Here is a 19383-nt window from a genome sequence, read left to right as displayed (position 1 = left end):
ACAGCTATTGACAATGGGAGATTAAGGTCCTCACAATGCCTCCTCCCCGGGCAGCGGTCAGCAGCAGCGCCAGCACCCGACGGAGCATGAGCACTGGGGATCAGTTTAGTGGTGAAACTCAGGGTTGGCCCTGTGTCTCTGGGAAAACACTGGGCCCAGTGAGCCGAGGCCCAGGGGAGCTGAGGTCCCAGGGCCCGCGTCTGAGCACAGACACTCCGCAGGGTACCAGGATCTTCCCAAGGCCCTCGGAGAACGGTAAGGGGCCGGCTGGGTTAAAAAGTGCACCACAATCTGTGGCCCAAATCAAAAGCCTCGTACCATGTCTCCACAGGCATCTCGCAGCAAGCATGTGCTTTTCACACACTTGCCTCAGCAGGTGACCTAGGGGGTGATCGGTTAACCGAGGGGTGCAAAGTGCTGCTGGGCTGGGCACTGGGTGTAGAGGAACGTTCTGGTCCAAGTGCGGCCTTCTCCGATCCCTTGGGAAACTGTCAGTGAGATGTCACTTCAGCTCTCATGACCTTCATCATGCCCGCTCAGGACACTTCACTGTCTACGTCACTGCTTCTTGATTCGGGCTACAAAGAAGGCTGGTGGAGCCTTCTTGGACTGAGATTCCACCAGCCCTGGAGACCCCTCGCGCACCCCTGTTCCTGCCCCGCCAGGCTCATGGAGCCCCCTCTCCTCAATGTGTAGGATCCTCAGCATGTTCATGCTCTTCGAATGCCATCTGGCAATCCTACCGCCTCGCCAATCCTGCTCCCTCTGCCGGCCTGACTTTTGCTCTGATGTCTGAGGCGGGCTGTTCGTGGTTGTTTTTTGGCTGCCCAGCACCTGACGCCCCTTCTCCGTGAGTCTCGGAGAGAGGCCTGCCTCCCATCATGGATGCAGGCAAGACCTCCCTCCTGCTCCCTGAGTCGGACAGACCGGGAACCTGGGCTCAGCCAACGAAAGCCTTCCCAGGATCCACGTCTGGGGCCAGTGGGGCAGAGGAGGAGGGCGTGGTTCAGAACTTGCAGGGGAGTCCAGGATCTAGCGACAGCAACAGTGGCCCCCTGATCAGGTCATTCCTGGGCTGTCTCTGGTTATGGCTGTGGCTCTGACCACCCAGCTTCTGGTTACTACCTGTTCTTCAGCCTTCCTGGCAATTCTGTGTGTTGCCCAAGCCCCTCCAATAATCTCCCTCGCTGCTTCCAGCAGCTAGAGTTGTTTTTGTTGCTTGTCACCAAAACGCTGGTAGAAAACTGCTTTGGTGGGTGGGTTTGACAGCTGCCAGCCATGAGGGCAATAGAGAACTTTCCATCTGCGCCTCTGTAGTTCTAAACAGCCCCTTAAACATCCCTAAACACAGTCTCTGGGGTCTCATTGTGCACCTCCTGGTGGACTCTCAGTGTTACAAGCATAAAACGACCCTGCGAGTGACTGCTCAAGGAACAGGATCCTTCACTAAATTCGATCTGGTGTGCACTCTGGCACTGAGTTAGAGTTTGCTGGTCTTCCTGTTGCTTGTTCATAGAGCTTTTATGCCTCAGAGGTCCAGAGATGGGACTCGCCCTCCCTCCCCTCCTTGTGCTCACAGGTGTCATAGCCTCTGCCCCGACCTGTCATCAGTAAATCTGTCATCAGTCCCAGGATAGCAGCTTGCTGGACTGGGCATCAGGAGACCTGGGTTCCAGCCCTGTCTCTGGCCCAAGACCATGCCCTCGGAGGTCTTCCCTTTTCTCTGGGAGCTTGAGTCTTGCCCGCTGTAGAAAGCTTTGCAGGTCCCTTGCAGCACTGATGAGCCCCAATTTGCAACTGACACCAGCTGTGGCTCCTTTCCCTTGCTTCGGCTGAGCTTTTCCAAATTTGCAGCCACAACTCGCCGGCCAATTGACCTGTTTCTACCTCAAAAGAGTCTTGCCACCTGCTCCTTCCCTGTGCATTTATTTCCCAGCATTTGGTGTCTCGTTGGCAGAAGGCTGCCCAGATGAGACAGGATGACGTGGGAGCTTTGCGCTGACTGCTGAGGAGCAGGGCTGACGTGAGACGTGGAGTTCTGGCACCCGATAGGGAAAGAGGAGAAACGGACAGAGATGAAGGACAGAAACCAAGACTTGGGTGCCTTAAATGGACACATGCGCACTGGCTCCTCCCTTGGTATTTATTTCATGGCTGGCCAGTTCGATTCTCCTCCAAATTAATCACCTGTTATCAAATCAGATCTTTCAGCACTAAATTTCTTATACCATTATTTCAACAATATTGATAAACGAATTATATGCAAGCAGCCAAATCGCTGCTGCCTAGGGCCTTTCCTGATGAAAAATGATTCCTTTGCTTCGAACTTCAGCGCTGGGGGTCTTAAATATTTTAGTGTTAATCTGACAGCAAAAGTGTAAACCCATGTGTCACTTTTGAGACTCCCTCAGGGTGGGTGGGGTGGGGGCTGGTGGAATGCCTGGTCCCTCCCTGATTCGCTCCACCTGCATGATTCCATCATGTCTGCTTTCTTCCTGGCATACTCAGAAGTCTTCAAAAAGAAAGAAGGAAAGCATTATCAAGTTCACCCCAATTTGTGGCCTTACCCCAGACTTCTCGGAAATGTCAATATTGTCTCCTGAACAACAAAGGTGAGAACGTGGCATCTGCCGGAGTAGGGGATCTGATCTCCAGCCCCCACTGCTGAACTTCCTCTGGGCCAGGCCGATGAAATCATAAATTTATAATACAACATTACTTCAATTTTCCTCTTCATTTACTGCTGTGCAGCCCAACTCTGCTCGCACGGCTCCCAGCCCCAGCCACACGGGGGAAATTGGCTGGCTGCATATCAATAGCACATTACAGCAGACCCATGCGGATGCTCCATCAAGCCACATTACCGTGAGATGACCCAGCCACCACTTCCATTAGCAGCCGGGCCCCTCCTGCACTGGCTACTGCACAATTTATTTGCTCCAGTACTCTGGACGCCTGATCAATCCCACAGTAATTATCTCTTGTCACTAAAGAAAAAAACCAAGCCTTCTGCCTGCATGGCCACCTTTCTTACAGATAGGCTTCCTATGTGGGGGGAAAAAAATCCACAAATCAACAATAGAATTTGACTTTGACAGTGAGCTCATTTTCGGGTACCCTTTTAGAGATGCCGGCAGAGGTCTCAGAATTGTGGTTCTAGATCTTTGCTCCAATCCTAAAAGATGTTTGCATGCTAGATGCGCATGTGACTCATCTTCTCCCAGGCTCTGTTAGTCAGCTACTCAGCGTCATGGAAAACTGCTCCCACCAGGCCCCTCATGGAAAGAGACATGGGAACTGTTAAGAGTGTGACACCACTGCCAGGTGTGCAGAGCTCTGCCTGGGGCACCACACCGGCTCTGCGAGGTCTGCATATGGATGCAACACCATCCATATGCAAAGAGCCCTTCCCAGGCAAGGTCTACAAAGGTGCTTGCCCCCAGAATCATCCGGAGTCCAGACCTGTGCTATCCAATTTACATTAAATTTAAGTTATACAAAGCGAGAACTTCAGTTCCTCAGGTACAGAAGCCACATCTTAAAAGCTCAACAGGTAGCTAGTGGCTACCATCTTGGGCAGCACAGATGTGAGACGTTCCAACACACAAAGACCTAATGCACTGCACCGCTCTCGAAGGAAAATGAAAGGATGAATTTTGAGTCTCCTCTGTTTACAAGGAAACGGCTGAACAAATGGAGACCTCCTTGGGAGTGACCTCGACAGACATTTTTGGAAAGACAAATCCCAGTTGAAATTACAAATGAGTCTAGACATGTGGCTGTAAGTTCCAGCCCATCATCTTTCGGTCTGTTAGTGAATGCCAGCAGATTACAGCTTCTCATTCCTTCTCCACGATGATTTTTTTTTTTTTTTTTTTTTGGCTTTCATTTCAGAGGGGCTTAATGTCAGGGAACACTGGGTCAGGATTTCACAGGGCCTTCTCAGTACGAGCACTGATAAGTGCCTCTGGCTTTCTTCAGCTGGTCAAGTGTCTCTCCATTTCTGGGCCTGCAGGGTGAAGTTTTTCAAGGCCTCGGCAATGAGGTATGTCTCTACCACTGGAATTAAACCTGTTAAACAGTGTGTGCCCAGCGGGGTCAAGAGAGTGGAAGGCAGTAAGATTATGTGGCTGAGAAGGCCAAGGGGAATCAAATATATCAACAATAATCATGTTTGCTTTTATTAAGTCCACTTTCATTAAGAAAAAACAGAGATTCTAGTGCATCGAGCTGGATAACTGCAGGCACCTCTTTGGGGCTGCCAGGCAGTGGAACAAAATCTGAGGGCTGCAAAAAAGACCTTTTCTAAGGGTCTCAGTTGATTTTGGTTTTGTCTGGCTCAAAGGCAGGGAGACCCAACCCCTCCTCCTCTCTCCTATGCTCTTTTTAAGGAATTCCCATTGGGCCGATTATTCTGATTTTGTCAAAGGCTGTGAAAGCCAAAACCAAAACAGCTGTAGGTTCTCCCCAAGGACGTCTGCAGTCAAGAGAGATCGAGAAAGAATAACTGAGCAACTGTATGCTTATCAGCTTCCCTATGATGAGACCTCCCCAAGTATGGAGAAATCTTAAAGGACATTCAAGAATTAGTTCCACAGTTTCCAGGTCATTTACAGACCAGTGTATCTGTTGTTTCACTAGAATATCAGCTCCCTGCGATCAGAAGCTTCATTCTCTGCTGCATCTTCAGCATCTAAAACAGTGCCCGGCACGTAGCAGACACTCAATAAATATTTGTTGAATGAATGGATTTAAAAACCAATTGTTTGTAGTTTCACATCTAAAAAGCCCTAGAAGTGCGTTTTCTACTCACTCAACAAAAACGTTTAAATCACTAAAACCTCATCTCATTCCATTCATTAATGAATTAAAAAAAATTTTTTTTTCTGCATGAGCCAAGTTCCTCAGTCAAACTGCTGATGGTGGTGATGGTAAGGATTCCGGGACTGATATGCAGGTCTGGCGCACCAGGGACGGGTGACCCAGGTGACTAATGGGGACACGTCAGGCCATTCTACCGAAGGATTAGACTCCTCCAGAAGTCACCACTTTAGAAGGGAGAAGCAAGGGCTCCGGTCACAGCACAGCAGATGGCACTCTCTTCGCCCAGAGAGTCCACAGACCCAGGGTGCCAAGCTGTGCCAGTGGGTGAAATGGAGGGCAGCCCCAGGTGCTTCTGGGGGTGGGCATCAGAGAAGGCTCGGTGGAGTGTCCGGCCTGGCTGGGGAGGCAACAGGCCAACCAGACTGTGAGACTGTGAGTTTGTTCCCCGGAAACTGTGCCTGACTCACCCCTTCTGCCTGGACCTTGGGCTGGTTCCTGGCTGGGGCATGCTTGGGGGCCTCTCATAAGGCCTTGTCTCAGCAGGTGTCTGGATGGACTCACCATAAGGGCTGGGGAATTCAGGGGGCCGGGCTGGGGGCTACTCAGGCTGATGTGCGGCATGGACCTCTGCTTGAAAAACTCAAAAATAATCCAACTCCTTGAGCTGGGGGTCCACACAGAGGAGGCTGCAGGGGCCACAGCACAAGTCACACCTGCGAGTCTAGCTATGTTCTCAGCCACGGCCAGGAAGGGACCACAAGTGGAAGAGTACTGAGCACCTACTCAAGTGGTAATTTGCCCAGGGCCCCCCAGTACCTTATTAATAACAGCTCCCAGCTCGAGTGCCTGCTACTGTATTTCGTTGATATGAAGACACTTTTCATATTTCAACATCTCTTGAAAGTGGGAAATATCTCACCAAGAATGTGCTAAGAAAGCATCACTGCAGTTTAATTAATAGCATTTTTTTTCTTTCTGAATGGTACATGAAGGTGCATTTTACCAACCAGGCAGCTCGGATCTGATGAAATACAGCATTCACTGGGCATGTTATGGTTTCATTTACCCATGAAGTGAGGGCCTCCAGATCCATATCTATGGGTGGGGTAACTGAAGGACGGAGAGGCTGTCACTTGCCCCAAGTCACATAGCTGGCAGTGTGAGAAGTCCAGATTTGATTCTGAAGTGCCGCGCTCTTCCCTCTGGCCCACACAGCTCCCTTTGGTGGAGGCTCCTCATCGGGTTGGGGGAGGAAAAGCATCTCTGTGACCTGGGGGGACTGGCTGAGGTTTGGGGTACAGCCTGGTGGCAATCTCAACCAGAGCTACGTGGGCAAAAGCCTTAAGCAGCAAGAGTGGGGGTGGGCTGTGGGAGGTTTTAAATCAAGAACTATTAGACTCTAACCACAAAGACATTTGTAACTAAATGTTACTCCTTTACTGCGACCTGAGGAAGTCATCACTTGAGACCCTAGCAGAAGGGGAAAGAGCTGAGGCAGGTGAGTAAGCACCTGGCATTCACCACCATCCATCCCTCGGTGAGCAGGAACCAGCTGGATGGCGTCTGGAGAAGCACAGGGAGCACTGGGGTCTGCCCACCACCAGCCACGGCCAAACCCAATCCTGGGCCTGCTGGGCCACCACCCCTCCTCATGCGTGCCCTGCCTGGACCTGCCCCACCCAGCTAGGCCTGCTGGCTCTTGGGGTTTCACACTAGGACCCTTGAGTTCCAAGGCTGTTTCTTCTGTCCAAATGACCTTTGGCTTACTCATTCTTCTCATCCCAGCTGAAATGTCACCTCCACAGGGAGCTGTTCCCCGATTCCTCAGACTAGTTTCCATTCTTTATTGTATACTCTTAAAGCACCCCCACAACTCTCTCTATTATGATGAATTACATATCTGTGTGGCTGTTAAATGTCATCTCTCTCACTAGACCACATGCTTCATGAGGACAGGGATCACGTCTGCCTCACTAAGTACATCTCCCATTGCTCGGCCTGGGCCGGGCACACAGTAGGTATGCAAAGACTCAAAGCATTCAACAAATTCCTCCTTCCCTGGCTCCCACTGCGAAACCACTGGGTGCCTTCTGTTTAGGGGTCAAACTTGGGTGTCTGTGGAGACGCGGGCCCTGAGTCCTGGCTGAACACAGCTGTTGCCCCTTTGCAACTGACAAGAGTGAACTAGCTTCACTCCACACCTTTGATTCTCCCTGAAGAAAACCCAGTTCATCCGTCCCACAGGTAAGGGGCATCCAGTTAGACTCAGAAAGGTGGGGGCACTTCCTAAAGATTTGGATCCTAAAAAGTCTCCTATTTTAAGCTGTAAGGCCTTTATATGAGACTCCAAAAGCTAGCAGAGGGTAATGGTCTCAACTCTTTTCTTTGAGGTTTGATTTTTAAAAAACTATTAATCCATTCAGAGTTTCTTTTGGCATAGGACATAGGGTAAAGACCAAATAAAATTTATTTTTTAAAGCAAGAGCCTTACAAGTGTCTTATAGTCAAAAAGGAAATAATACTCATCGATTTCTAAAAGTAATCATATCTTATAATAATTATATGCTTACATAGAAATATATTTAGTTCATGCTCTTTAACTTTTTCTATTAACAGATGCATTCCTATCTACCATACTATTTTAATTACTGTAGTTTTGCGCTATGTTCCGATATTCAGTCAAACTAGTCTTTTCTCATTTCTCCTTTTAAAACATTTTCTGATTTCTTATGTTTCTTTCAGCAGGTAAGTTTTAGAACCACTTGCCCAATTTTTAAAGAACTACAAAAGGATTTTTCTTTGAAACCGTTAAATCTAAAACATTAATTTGAGAAAAATTAACATCTCAGCCATTTTTGTTATTTTCATGGCATCTCTCTCCATTTTAAGTTCCCTAAAATAACTTTACCTGACCCTGTCATTTCCTCAGAAAAATAGAGACAATTCTTTTTCAGAATTTATAAAACCAAGGAAAGTTTTATAAATATAAAACTAAGCCATGAATGTGAAGAGCAAATCTGAAAACACATAAAGAGCTTATCAAAAAATATAGAAGAGGGACTCTTAGCCAAACCAAATGAAAACCCATTAAAACTAGACAGATCATGTGCCTGAATGGAATTTTACCATTAACTACCATTTATCCCATTTAATTAGTATTTTCCCGACACACAATAACTTGCACTAAAATACTGTTCTCTCGCCTTGAAATTTCTAATTATTGTTGCGACCCACACCATTACGCTTCTCCACCGCTTTCTCCATCTTTCATGCCATTTAAGCAGCAAGATTTTCAATTATCTACGCAGGATGGACAGAAATACCTTTAAGGAAGGGGCATAATATGCAACTCAATTTCTCTAAAAGCCAGGAGAGATCATTTTTCGTCAGGACAAACACACTCTGTCTTTCATCATCTCTCTCTCTCTCTCTCTCTTTTTTGCAAATAAAGAGTAAAACAGGCTATTTAAAACATCCATTTAAATGCAAATTTTGATATCCCAAGAGAAAAATGTTAATCATTTAAATAGACAGGATTATCACCCACCCTCACCTCCTCCCCTCCTCTTCCAAGTTTTAGAAAATGTGGCCTCAGCCCACACAAGTTAAACCAGTCAGGAGCCCTAAGGGCTTTAAGAACTCCCAGTCAGGAGAGAGGGCCAAGACAGAGGGAGTGACTTTTTCTCCTTTTAAAGAAGGACTGCAAAGGAGAGAAAATCCATCCAGTACCTTCTATGAGCCAGGCATGGGACGAGATAATTATCCATCCATCCATCCATCCATCCATCCATCCATCCATCCATCCATTCATCTCTATCTATCTCTGCTCATTTAATAGTCACAACTGTCTTAAAGGGGGGCGGGTTATCATTCTCATCTACAGACAGGGAAACTGAGGCTCAGACAGGTAAAAAGCAGTTTGTCCAGCTGGTAGGTAACCCAGTTGGGTGTACAGGCCTCCAAAGGCCCCAGTCCACGGTGACTCCGCTGGATCCCTGGGGTCCCACCCAGACTCACCCAGCATCCCCATGCCAAGCATGAATGCGTCCATGGTGTAAGGCAGTCCCCGGGCCCGACCTCTTGTCCCAGGCGGGAACATGACTTCTTTCGGCTGAGCTTTCTTACATTCTACCTGTTAAACAGAAAGGCGAACAAATGAGATGCAAATGAATTCCACGTAAATGTCAAATGCAGAACGGATCTGGTTACCAGCAAGGTTATTTTTAGCCTTGCTCCTTACTCACTTGTAAAAATAGCTGTGCCGAGTAAATGGCCTGCAAAATAAATATTTAAGAAAATATACCACTTGTGGAAATCCTGCTGTGGAAAAACCTACAAGGATGAAATTGGGTTTGGAAGGGCTGCAAGGATGTAAGCTTAAGATACACATGCGTGGGTTGGGAGCTCAGATTGAAATTTGTACAGAAGGTACGAGAGGTTAGGAGGCTGTTTGATGTGTCAGCGAATAACAATAGCAACAGTAACAATGCTACTATTACTTGGTTGGCCCTTTACGTGTTTACAAATTCCCCTCAGGTTCCTTCAGGTCAGTGATTCTTCTCGTTGGACTATCTGATTCTACCTCCTATTAAATAGACAGGCCAGTTGGTTTTGGCTCCATTTCACAGATGAGAAAACTGAGCATCAGAAGGTTTATGTCACGAGCTAGAAACCATACCCTAGCAGGGGCAGGCCTGAAAGCTGGATTTTTAAAATTTCCAGGTCAGCGATGCCACCATCTCCATACCACTTGCCTGGGGCACTCCCGAGGGAAGTAATAAGATTTAAACACTGACTCCATTCACCTGGATCACCAGCTTCTCATTCTCCAGCTGTGTCCTCAGGTGGTTGCTAGTCTTTTCTTCCTATTTCCTTTCCGCCTCCAAAATGTCTAAATCCTATTCCACTCACACACCCAGAAGTCATTTTTTTTTAACAACATATACATAAATGATCTATAATGCAAAGCCCTGGTAATAAGTACAACTGCTGCCTGCTGAAACTCCTTCAGTTTCTACTAATGTTCCTTAAGCCCTTGCTCAGTGCTTACTTGCTTTTAGTTTACAGACAAACTTAACAAGCATTGCTAGCTGGTAATCAATCCTATTTCTGACGAAGATGGAATGTCATAGGGGAAGGCACAGGTGCTTATAGCAGCAGAAGTAACAGCATGACAGTCTGATAGTGATGAGGGAAGGACAAGAATCAGGTATCTTATTTAAAAAGCAGTCCGGGGCCGTATAATATAGGAACCAAAATTCTAAGTAGCTCAACTGCTGCTAAGGGTATCACTATGACAGAAAACTACCATTGTTCACTGCAGGTCTGCGATATGAAGAAAAAGTTAAATTGTGTGCAATATATTTTGTTGTAAAAGGGACCTATATGGGTTGTCCATTTCGGAGATACTCTCATCCCAAATACTTTTAATTAAAAAATATTTTAGTGCTTAAGGCTAGGGGGAAGCTTTAATTACCTCAAATATGAACTCCTCTTTCTTCAAAGACACCAGATAACAGGTATTAATCTTGTTCTTTAAAGAATGATAACCACGCATGCTTTTAAAAACATGGATAAAACGGTTCAACATTCATGACTGATATGCTTAATACTGAGTTTTTCTAGATGAAAAGGAAAGAGATGAGCACCCCCCAAAAGAGAAATGGGTAAAGGACACAAATGGGCAATTTACGAATGGCTAATGAAGAAGCCCACATCCCAAAACGAACCATATCTTTCATTCATCGGACTGGCCGTGATGAAAGGAGTATTTGCTGTCGAGTCCCTGAGAGTGTGGGCAGCAGGGGTGGACACTGGCACATATTTTCCTGGAGGGCAACCTGACAAAATATCAAAATCCATACATGCACACGTCCTTTGACCTAATAAATCCTACTTGTAGGAATTCATTCTGCAAGGACATGTGGATGAGTATTCACCAGATGCGTTGATTATCATGAAATAAAAAGAAATACCCTAAAAGTCCAAGAACAGGGAGTCAGTAGGCTGAATGTCATCCAAGCTGACCGAAAGCTACACAGCTACGGGAAGGCAGGCTGATAATGATGTGCTCTGGTATCGGGAAACCCTCAGTCCCCGACAAACCAGGACGGTTGGTCACCTTAACTGCAAGCAGGGAAAAAGGAAATTACAGTGACTTTGTGAAAAATGAACATGGGGATATACGATAGAGGGAAACAATATGAAAAGACACAGCAAAGTCGTCTTAGAGCAACTCTGCTCTTTAATTTCCTGAGTGCATTTTGTTTTTGTTATTTATTTCCCAAATTTTCTGCTTTGAATATTACTGTTGCAAGTGTGTGTGTGTGGGGGAGGTGATTAAAAAGAAATAAATTCATCAGAATTGGGTCTTTAAGATTTCTCTCATAAGCCCAGGGGTGACAATTTGCTCCTGGACTCCAGACCCCCACCCCCAGGACTCAGACGCAGGCTGAGACACCTCATTTGCAAGAGCCTGCCCGAGCCTGGGAAGATGTGTGTGCTGTGCAGAGGCAGACAGCTAATTACCAACCTAACAATAACACCGGGATCCAGTATAATACCGCTAACCAGCTCACTTTCTAATAGCCCTATCGGTGACAATCTATTGCATTGTCTTATGAAAACCTGCTGCCTGTTCCTAGGCAACCTGATCAACGAAAATTTCAGGTTTATACAATTTTCATTTAGGGAACATAAAGGTTAACTGACTGTAATGGGAACATTTTAAACAAACCCACCTACTCTTCCTCTCTCTGAGCAGGGCTGGCAGCTCTGTTTAATTCTGCTCTGTCTTTGCTGGTGCTGTTTTGGGCAGCACTGACTGCCTGGGTTCTGTCCACCACCACTGTGTCAACCCTGAGTGCTCAATAAGGCCAGGGGCCATGTCGTGCGCACTCTCTGGGGGGACCACAGCATGTCCTGGGCACTTGAGTGACAGGGAGTAAACAGAGTCGCACCAGGGAGCCTGGCCTGGCGTGCACCGAAGGCATCTGGAGAGATTTCTCAGGACCAGACGGCCTGCCCACCCAGCTCCCGAACTCCTTTGATGATGTTGTATAGAAAACACTGAAAAGGAGAAAGAGGCATCGCTATTCTCTACCTGTACCCCGAGTCCTTGCAGTGGGTCAGGAGCTTGCTGAGGATAAAACTATGTCCTTCACCCATCAGACTAGACACCTTGTCTCTCCCATCAGACTGCTAGTTCTCAGGGCAGGGATCAGGGTCAGTCCCTACCTTCCCTGGTCCCTCAGGGCAGTTCAATACAGAGCATGGATCGACTTCTATGCTCATCACGGTCAAGGAGACCCAGCTTATTTCAACGGTGCTGAGGAACTCAATGTGCCTGGCAAGTGCTGTGGGGGATGCAAAGACAAATAGGGCGGCTTCCACCCCTGAGAGCCCTCATTCTATTGAAAAGAATAGGTTCATGTTCTCCTAACGTTGATATTAAGGCAAATAATCATATGTCAACTTGCCCCTTGGGCCTGTCAGCCTCGGGAGCCTTTTGGGTTAGACAGACCACATCTGGGTCACCCCTCAACCCCTGCTATCCTCCCACCAGGCTCTGTGCAAACTAGAGAACTTGGCATAAACAGCCTGAGTTACAGTCAGAATCAAAACGGAGAAAACCCAGCCTATCTCCCCAGCCAAAGTCACAAACTTCGGTCATCTGTCCACACACCATGTCCCAGTTACCTACTGCTGTGCAACAAGCTACCCCCAAACTTAGTGGCTTCGAGCAACAATTTGTCATTCTTCTTCGTGGTTCTGCGAGTTGACGGGGCTCAGCAGGGCTCTTGCTTGTGGTCGGTCTCTCACGTATTTGTGGTCAGGTGGGGGCTGGGGCAGGAGCCAGAGAAAGCCTGGACTCGGCTGGGGGTCCAAGATGGCTTCTTCACTCACGCAGCAGGCAGCTGATGCTAGTTCAGCTGGGAATGTCCATGGGTGGGGGTGGGGGACCACTCATGGCTTCTCCATGATGCTTGGTCTTCTCACAACATGGTGGCAGAGTCCCAAGGAGCTGGGTCCCAGGCACGAGCCTTCTAAGAGACCAAGGCAGAAGCTGCAAGGCTTCTTACAGCCTAGCCTTGGGAGTCACGCTGTTACTTCCATCACGTTCTACGGGTTACACCGGCCAGCCTAGATTTGGTATGGGTGGGGAACACACAGGGGCATGAGCACTGGGAGGCACAGGATCACGGGGGCCGTCTTTACAGACTATGGACCACAAGAGATCAATGAGGAGCAGAGAGGAGACAGGACAGTGGGAAGCATTCTTCCCACCCTCAGTGTCTGGCTAGTTGGGTTCTTGGGGGCAGTGGGCACTGAAGGCTGCCTTTCCTGTGGGGCACAAGGCAGGCACGGGAGCTCCCCTCCCAGGGCAGCCTGAGAGAGGCTCGTGTGGCTCCTCAGGTCAACAGAAGCAAAACAGAGGTGGTTCTCCTGGCGATCAGATCTCTTGCTCTATCTGTTTCAGCAGCACCACCAAGACCTCCATGTATAATAAACGCTCCCCACCGCTCATACCAAAGTGCTCTCTCTAGGGCAGCCTTGGGTGGGGGCAGAGTCTGAGGACAGAACATTTCCAAGTCTTGGTCCTTGAGACTCAACCAACATCTCAGATCTCCTCTCAGCAGCTTCTCACCATGGCTGCCATTGCTACCGTTTCAAATGGCACCTAGGAGAAGCCGTCTGGTTGGAGGGACAAGAGATTTAGCAGGAAATGCCATTTGGATTTGTGCTTGTTAAGAAGCCTCAGAGGAACCTCGTGACCAGTGTCTCACCCTCGGAAGACGAGGTCTCCCATTTTCAAGTTTCACAGTTGGCAAAGCCAAGCAGCGGCTCCATTCCAGGGGCTGATACCAAAGGTAGATGGGACTGCCTGTAACATTTAGCTCCCTAAATATGCTGTTTGCTTGGCAAACTTGCCTTGGAAAAGAGGGTATGGTTTCCTCGCAGCCACATGGTTATGGGTTCAGAAGAACGACCTAGCAGAACCCTCCGAAGGATGCTACCTTTTAGAGGACGAATCAGAGCTCGACGTGAGCCGGCACGTGCGTCCTACACTCCATGCTGGCTGCTCGCAGCAGTGGGCGCCTACTTCCAATCAGAGTCCCAAGCAATTCGGCAATGGTTGTTTCTAACTTTTTCTTTGGAAATAATTTCAAACTTATAGAAAAGTTGCAAGGATAGCACAAAGAATACCTGTACACCCTTCTCCCACAGTCACCTGTTGCTAAGAGTTTGTTACTTTTGCATTATCAATTGCACACTCGCTATGTCTAGGTTTAGGTCTAGATCTAAATTGGTGATTTTTTTTCCCTGAACCATTTGAAAGTGAGTTGCATATATTAAGGTATGCATTTCCTAAACATAGAGGTGTTTTCTTCCATAACCACAGTATAGCAATCAGCCTCAGGACATTCAACATTGATACAATACTTTTATCTACCTTCTATATTCCTATTTTGCCAGTGGATCCAATGACGCCCTTTATCGCTATCTATCCATCTCACAGAGCAGGAAGCTGAGGCCCAGGGCCGGCAGACACCCTGCCTCTATCTGCAGACACAGTCCATGCATGGCAGGGCTGGGCTTGAGCCCAGGTCCACCTGACGCCATGGCCCATGCCAGGGAACAAGGTCCCGTGCCATACCCTAGGGGGAAACTCTTGGCATCAGCTTTCAGAGAAGGTGCTGGGACTTCTGTGGGGACAGCTTCCCTGCAGCGCTGAGTGCCTGTCCTCACCCCGCTGGCCCGCGGCCCTCGCTCAGGCAAGCTCCCTGCGGGGCACCTTTTGGAAGAGGAAGAGGCTGGCAGTCTGAGGAGGATGCCAAGGTCTGGGAAGTGAAAAGGCTTTTGTTCTTTCTCCGAGTCTATACAAATGGCCTCAGTCAGCACACCCCCGGGGCTGGGAGGGAAACCGGACCCCACCTTGGTCTGAGGAAACCCAAGCCCTGTGCCTGTGGCCTTGATTTACAAGCCCAGGACAAGGAAACTCTGTGTGGCCTGAAGAGGCCAGTGTTTGCAGCTTCCCTTCTCACCCGGAACAGGCCATGTTAGAAACGATTTACTCCTCCGTGGAGAGAGGACTATTTAAAGGATAAAATCCATAGCTGCCCAGAGATCAAACTAAACTATCTGGCCAGTAAGGAGGGAGGCGAACAGAGGGGTAGGCGAGCGGCAGGACAGTGGTTTTTACGGTGGGTGCCGTCCTTCTGTGGAGCCTCCTGAAAGACAGAGCGGCCTGACCTGGACTTGCCCCGCGATCAGCTCCTCCTCTGACTCCAGCTGCTGCTCCTCCTCAGCCAGGTTCTGGGAGATTCCAGGCCAGAAGTGCTTCTCTGAAGCCCCAAGGTGACCATCTCCTCTGACTGTTGGGCCCTGAGCCCTTCCAGGGAGACACAGGGAAGGGGAGATGACCCTCCAGTGTAAGGATTTGGGGGTCCTGCCTGGAGCCCACAGCTTCCCAGATCTTTCCAGTAAGGCAGGAAGGGTGAGCTGCACCCCAGAAACCACATGTGGCTCCCCGCTCGGCCTATGCCATCCCACGGCCCCTGCTTTTCTTCCTCCTGCCCGGTGCTTCCTCTTGTCCTCTCTGGTAGTCACAAGCCTTTCTGGACACTCCAGGAGGGCAGGACCCTTCACGGGCTCTTACAGATTTATAACCCAGATTCAGAGAGGCCCTTCCCTCAAAGAAGACAAACACAAACAGCTCCATGGGGAACTGGGAGGAACCGGGTCTCTGCTGTCCTCAAGAGCATGGCTGGCTACAGAATGTGCTAGAGAACATGCAGAATGCTGCAAAATGAAGACGAGGGGCCCTTTGTGCAACATCGCTGAGAGCTCCGGGATCGTGTCGGCAGAGCGTCAGACCAGCAAGGACCCGAGTGCAGGGCCTGCACGGCTGCTCAGGGAGCACGGCCTGGAAGCCAGCCCTGCTCGAGACAGATACTGAATGAGAAGTGAAGAAAGAGGCCGATGAGTACCAAGGTGTGAGATGAAAAGCACAAAAATAACCCACCGAGGGGAGGCGAGAGGGCCTGCGAGAGGGAAGGCAGGCCCCAGGCTCTCCGCCATGTGGAGCTCACACCCGAAGGGGACCCGTGGGCATCTCTCTCCCAGTGACCTTCAGAGAGTCAGATCACTTCTTCTTGGTTCTAAAGTCCATTCCAGGGTTTCCATTCTACAGAATCACTCTACTTATCCATGGCCAGAAGCAAGATGGAGTCCTAACCAGCCTGAGTGCATGGCTGGGTGAGGGCCGGGCCTGAGACTCTGCCATGGGCAGTGGCAGCAATCGCACCCCGGAAATCCTGGTGGTGGCACTGGGAAGACCTGGCTCTTGACTCCAGCAGGGCAGGCGGGGGGAGGCGAGGGGAAGGGTCATACCTGACCCTCACCAGCGCCAACCCTTCTGCCCTCTGCAAACTCAGAGAGGCCTCTCGGCTGGGCACTGTCGATTCCAGGAAGTGAGCAGAAGGGAGTTCTGTGCTCTGTCCCCTCCCTCTTCCCTTCCCCAGAAATCTTAATCAGGCACTGTCCTTACAGACAGGGACCAGCGTGTGGCCAAACACCAGAGGGCCCACTTGTAGTTGATAACTTGTTCTACTGCAAAAAGGTCCTCACAAATATGGGACCACCCCCGCCATGAAGTCTATGGAAGAGGGGTTACTGTGCCAACCAAAATGGAATGCCAGCTTAGGCGGGTGACGGCAGCCAGCGGAAACATCTACCTTCGAAGGACACATGCTCGCCAGAAACAGCCTGGACCATTTGAGAGAAGCACTGACTGAGAGCCCTGCAGGACGTACCATCCTGACTCCATCCCCTTCGCCAGCGGCATTACTCCAGCAGGAAGGAACACAGCGTGTACCGAACACTCCCCACAGGCTAGTCATGGTCACGGCATGCTCGTACCTGAGTGCACGTGTGTGCGTGCATATATAATGTACAGTACCTATACACGATGACATTCATATATAATGTACGCCAAGCACAGTTCCTGGCACACAGAAGTCCTCTGAGAATGTTCACTGTTCTCAACACCCTCATTAATCGACTCCTCATTTCCTCCAAGTTGGCCTAATTAGCCCTGAAGTTACAATAGGAAAGGAAACTGAGGCACCGAACAATGATTTGTCCAAGGTTACAAAGCAGATAACGACAGCCAGGATTCAATCCTAAGTCCCTCACTTCAAAGCCCTGTTCCCACGTCTGGGCCTCTGGCCACTCAGGTCCTGTCCTCACAGCCCTTCTTTACCACCCTCCATCCAGCCTTCGAGGCCCACTCGGACGCTATTCCTTCCACGAAGCCATCCTCAACCCTAGTTCCAGAATTACTTTCCTCAACACTTCCAGAATGAATTTCAAACACTGTTTCCTCTGCTCAGTGTTGTATTAAAATCAGCGATGGCCAAGTGAAGGAGGTCATAACCAATGCTACTGGCATGTCTGATTTAGCAAGAAGGGGCTGGGTGTGGACACAGATGAATTCATTAAGATGAGGTTCCCCTTGGAGGTGTGCTCAGTGTCTGGGCGAGGAACTCGCCCCCAGCACCATCTAAGACACGTGGCCCAGAGACCGCAGCCTCCCACCCCGCCCGATCCGAGGGCAGGGGTCTTGTCCCGTCCTCTGCAGTCCGGCCTAGAGGCTAAGGGTCCTAGCTTCAGAGGCTAAGGGTCCTAGCTTCAGCGCGCTGCTCCTGACTTTTCTGTGCCTCAATATTCTCATCCATAAAACATTAACAGAGTGCCTACCCCACAGGCTGCACTGAACTAATAAATTAAACGAGCTAATCCTTTAAGTGCTGGCGTTGGATAAAGTAGGTTGGGTCACACCTTACTCTCCTCCACATGGAGCCTAGGGGAGCATCTTTGAAGGTGATAAAACCAGTTCGCAGCTGTGCTGATGAAAATCTCAGACTGGGGAGCAGAGAGGAGAACGTGGTTGCCACCCCCCAGACTCTGGGCATGCTGCCGCTGACTTTCTCCTTAACCTCCCCCACCTGCCGGCCAGGTAGGACCGCATCTTCCTGCTTTCATCAGCAAGGTGCGCAAAGGGAGCTGCACAGGCTGTACTATTCGGGGAAAAAGCTGATGGTGGCAGCAACAGCTGTTCTCCTTTTCCTTTCTGGGAACCTGCAAGGACATTTCAAAGTGAAAAGAAACCTGATCCTCCGGCAGGTGCCCAGATTCTGCTACCAGGCTGGGTGCTTCCCCCAGCCCGGGGCGGGCTTTGCCAGAGACCCTGAACAGAAGGGGCCTAACTTCATTTCTCTATTTAAGAGGAGAAAAAAGGGGTGGCTCAAGCATTAGTTTGCATCTCCCTGGGGTGTCAGGCAAAGAGCAGAAGAGCAAAGTCCAGGGAAGAACAGGCCCCAGAGAAGGGGGCGGGCTGTTCCTGCGGTCTCTGGGCCCCCTCCTGTGGATGGTGTGTAGGGGATGCGGGGGACGGCACATGCGGAAAAGCCCAGAGGCGAGGGGCCCCTAGACATCGAGAAGGATGCTCCGCTCTCCCCAACCGTCCCACTGCAGTGACCTCACCAGAGGACAGATGAAGGGCAAACGAGCTAGAATTCAGAAGACCGGGAGGCCACCTCCCCGAGGGCCACATTATTTCTGCCTAAAAAACAACAAACGTTTACCCCCAACCACCCAGCCTGGCCTCCCACCTCTGTCCTCACCTCCCCCAACACATAAATCCCTCTGCCCACACTGACAGAACCAGTACACAAACGACTGTGCACAGACGTGTGTGTGCCCGTGCGTGACGAGGGACACAGGCCTCTCCCTCCCCACGTGAACACGAGATTCATTTATTAAGTGCCTCTCTGGCATTTCCTTTTTTTTTTTTTTTTTTTTTTTTTGCCTTCATCCTGCTTGTTTAATATTGCATTTGACATTCTCATTTTATAAATGGTAACAGAAGCAGGATGGATGGCTAAAATTAGCTTACGAGTGAGAATGATGCTACAAATAGGATGGTGAACACAGAAGCCTGGTTAATTCCACCCACATTATCCGCCCCGCCCCCCTCCACTTTTGGGCTGGTTCCTGATCCAGCTCTCAGTTGGGCTGAGGAGCAGCAGCCTGAGCGAGGGGACGGGTGCCCAGTCACTGGGGCGCCCTGCCAGGTAGCAATGCCCCATGTTCACCCTAGCTTCGGGTCTCCGTGGATCACCTGGCCCAGCATTGCAGCCCTGAGTCCCAGAGGCCAATGCAGAACACTGGTTCTCTCGTCTTCCTGCCTGATCCCACCCAGAAGGCCCTGTTCCAGGGTTAATCCCCCAGGGTGCCCTGGGCGGAAGGCCTGCCATCTCACCAGGCTTTGCTCTTAGAAGAGGATTTTCAGAACCTCCTCCAAGGATGATTCAGCTGAAGGGCCTGAGTCAGCTTCCCTGGGACCTAGGAAACACATCTGTGGGTCCCTTCTGCTCCGCTCTGCAGGATGTGCACCTTCTCCCCTCCTTGGGACCACCTCCCGGCATCAAGAGTGCTCACCTCACATACCCTCTAGGCCCCGGAGACACATACCTGCATTTTACTGAGTTGTAA

General features: G+C 49.6%; 1 protein-coding gene across 5 annotated transcripts in view; it reads right to left on the bottom strand.

Moving 5' to 3' along the window:
* Nucleotides 1-19383, bottom strand: part of MSI2 (musashi RNA binding protein 2) — a 375150-nt gene that overhangs the window by 49392 nt on the left and 306375 nt on the right. For all 5 annotated transcript variants that reach the window (XM_039885723.1, XM_039885724.1, XM_039885727.1 and 2 more), the window contains exon 9: nucleotides 8842-8956. In XM_039885723.1, coding sequence (XP_039741657.1) covers nucleotides 8842-8956 — 115 coding nt within the window. The remainder of the gene's footprint in view (nucleotides 1-8841; nucleotides 8957-19383) is intronic.

This window comes from Pteropus medius, unplaced genomic scaffold (assembly GCF_902729225.1).
Source record: "Pteropus medius unplaced genomic scaffold, Ma_sr-lr_union100, whole genome shotgun sequence".
Taxonomy (NCBI): Eukaryota; Metazoa; Chordata; class Mammalia; order Chiroptera; family Pteropodidae; genus Pteropus; species Pteropus medius.
This window is presented reverse-complemented; position numbering and strand designations above follow the sequence as displayed.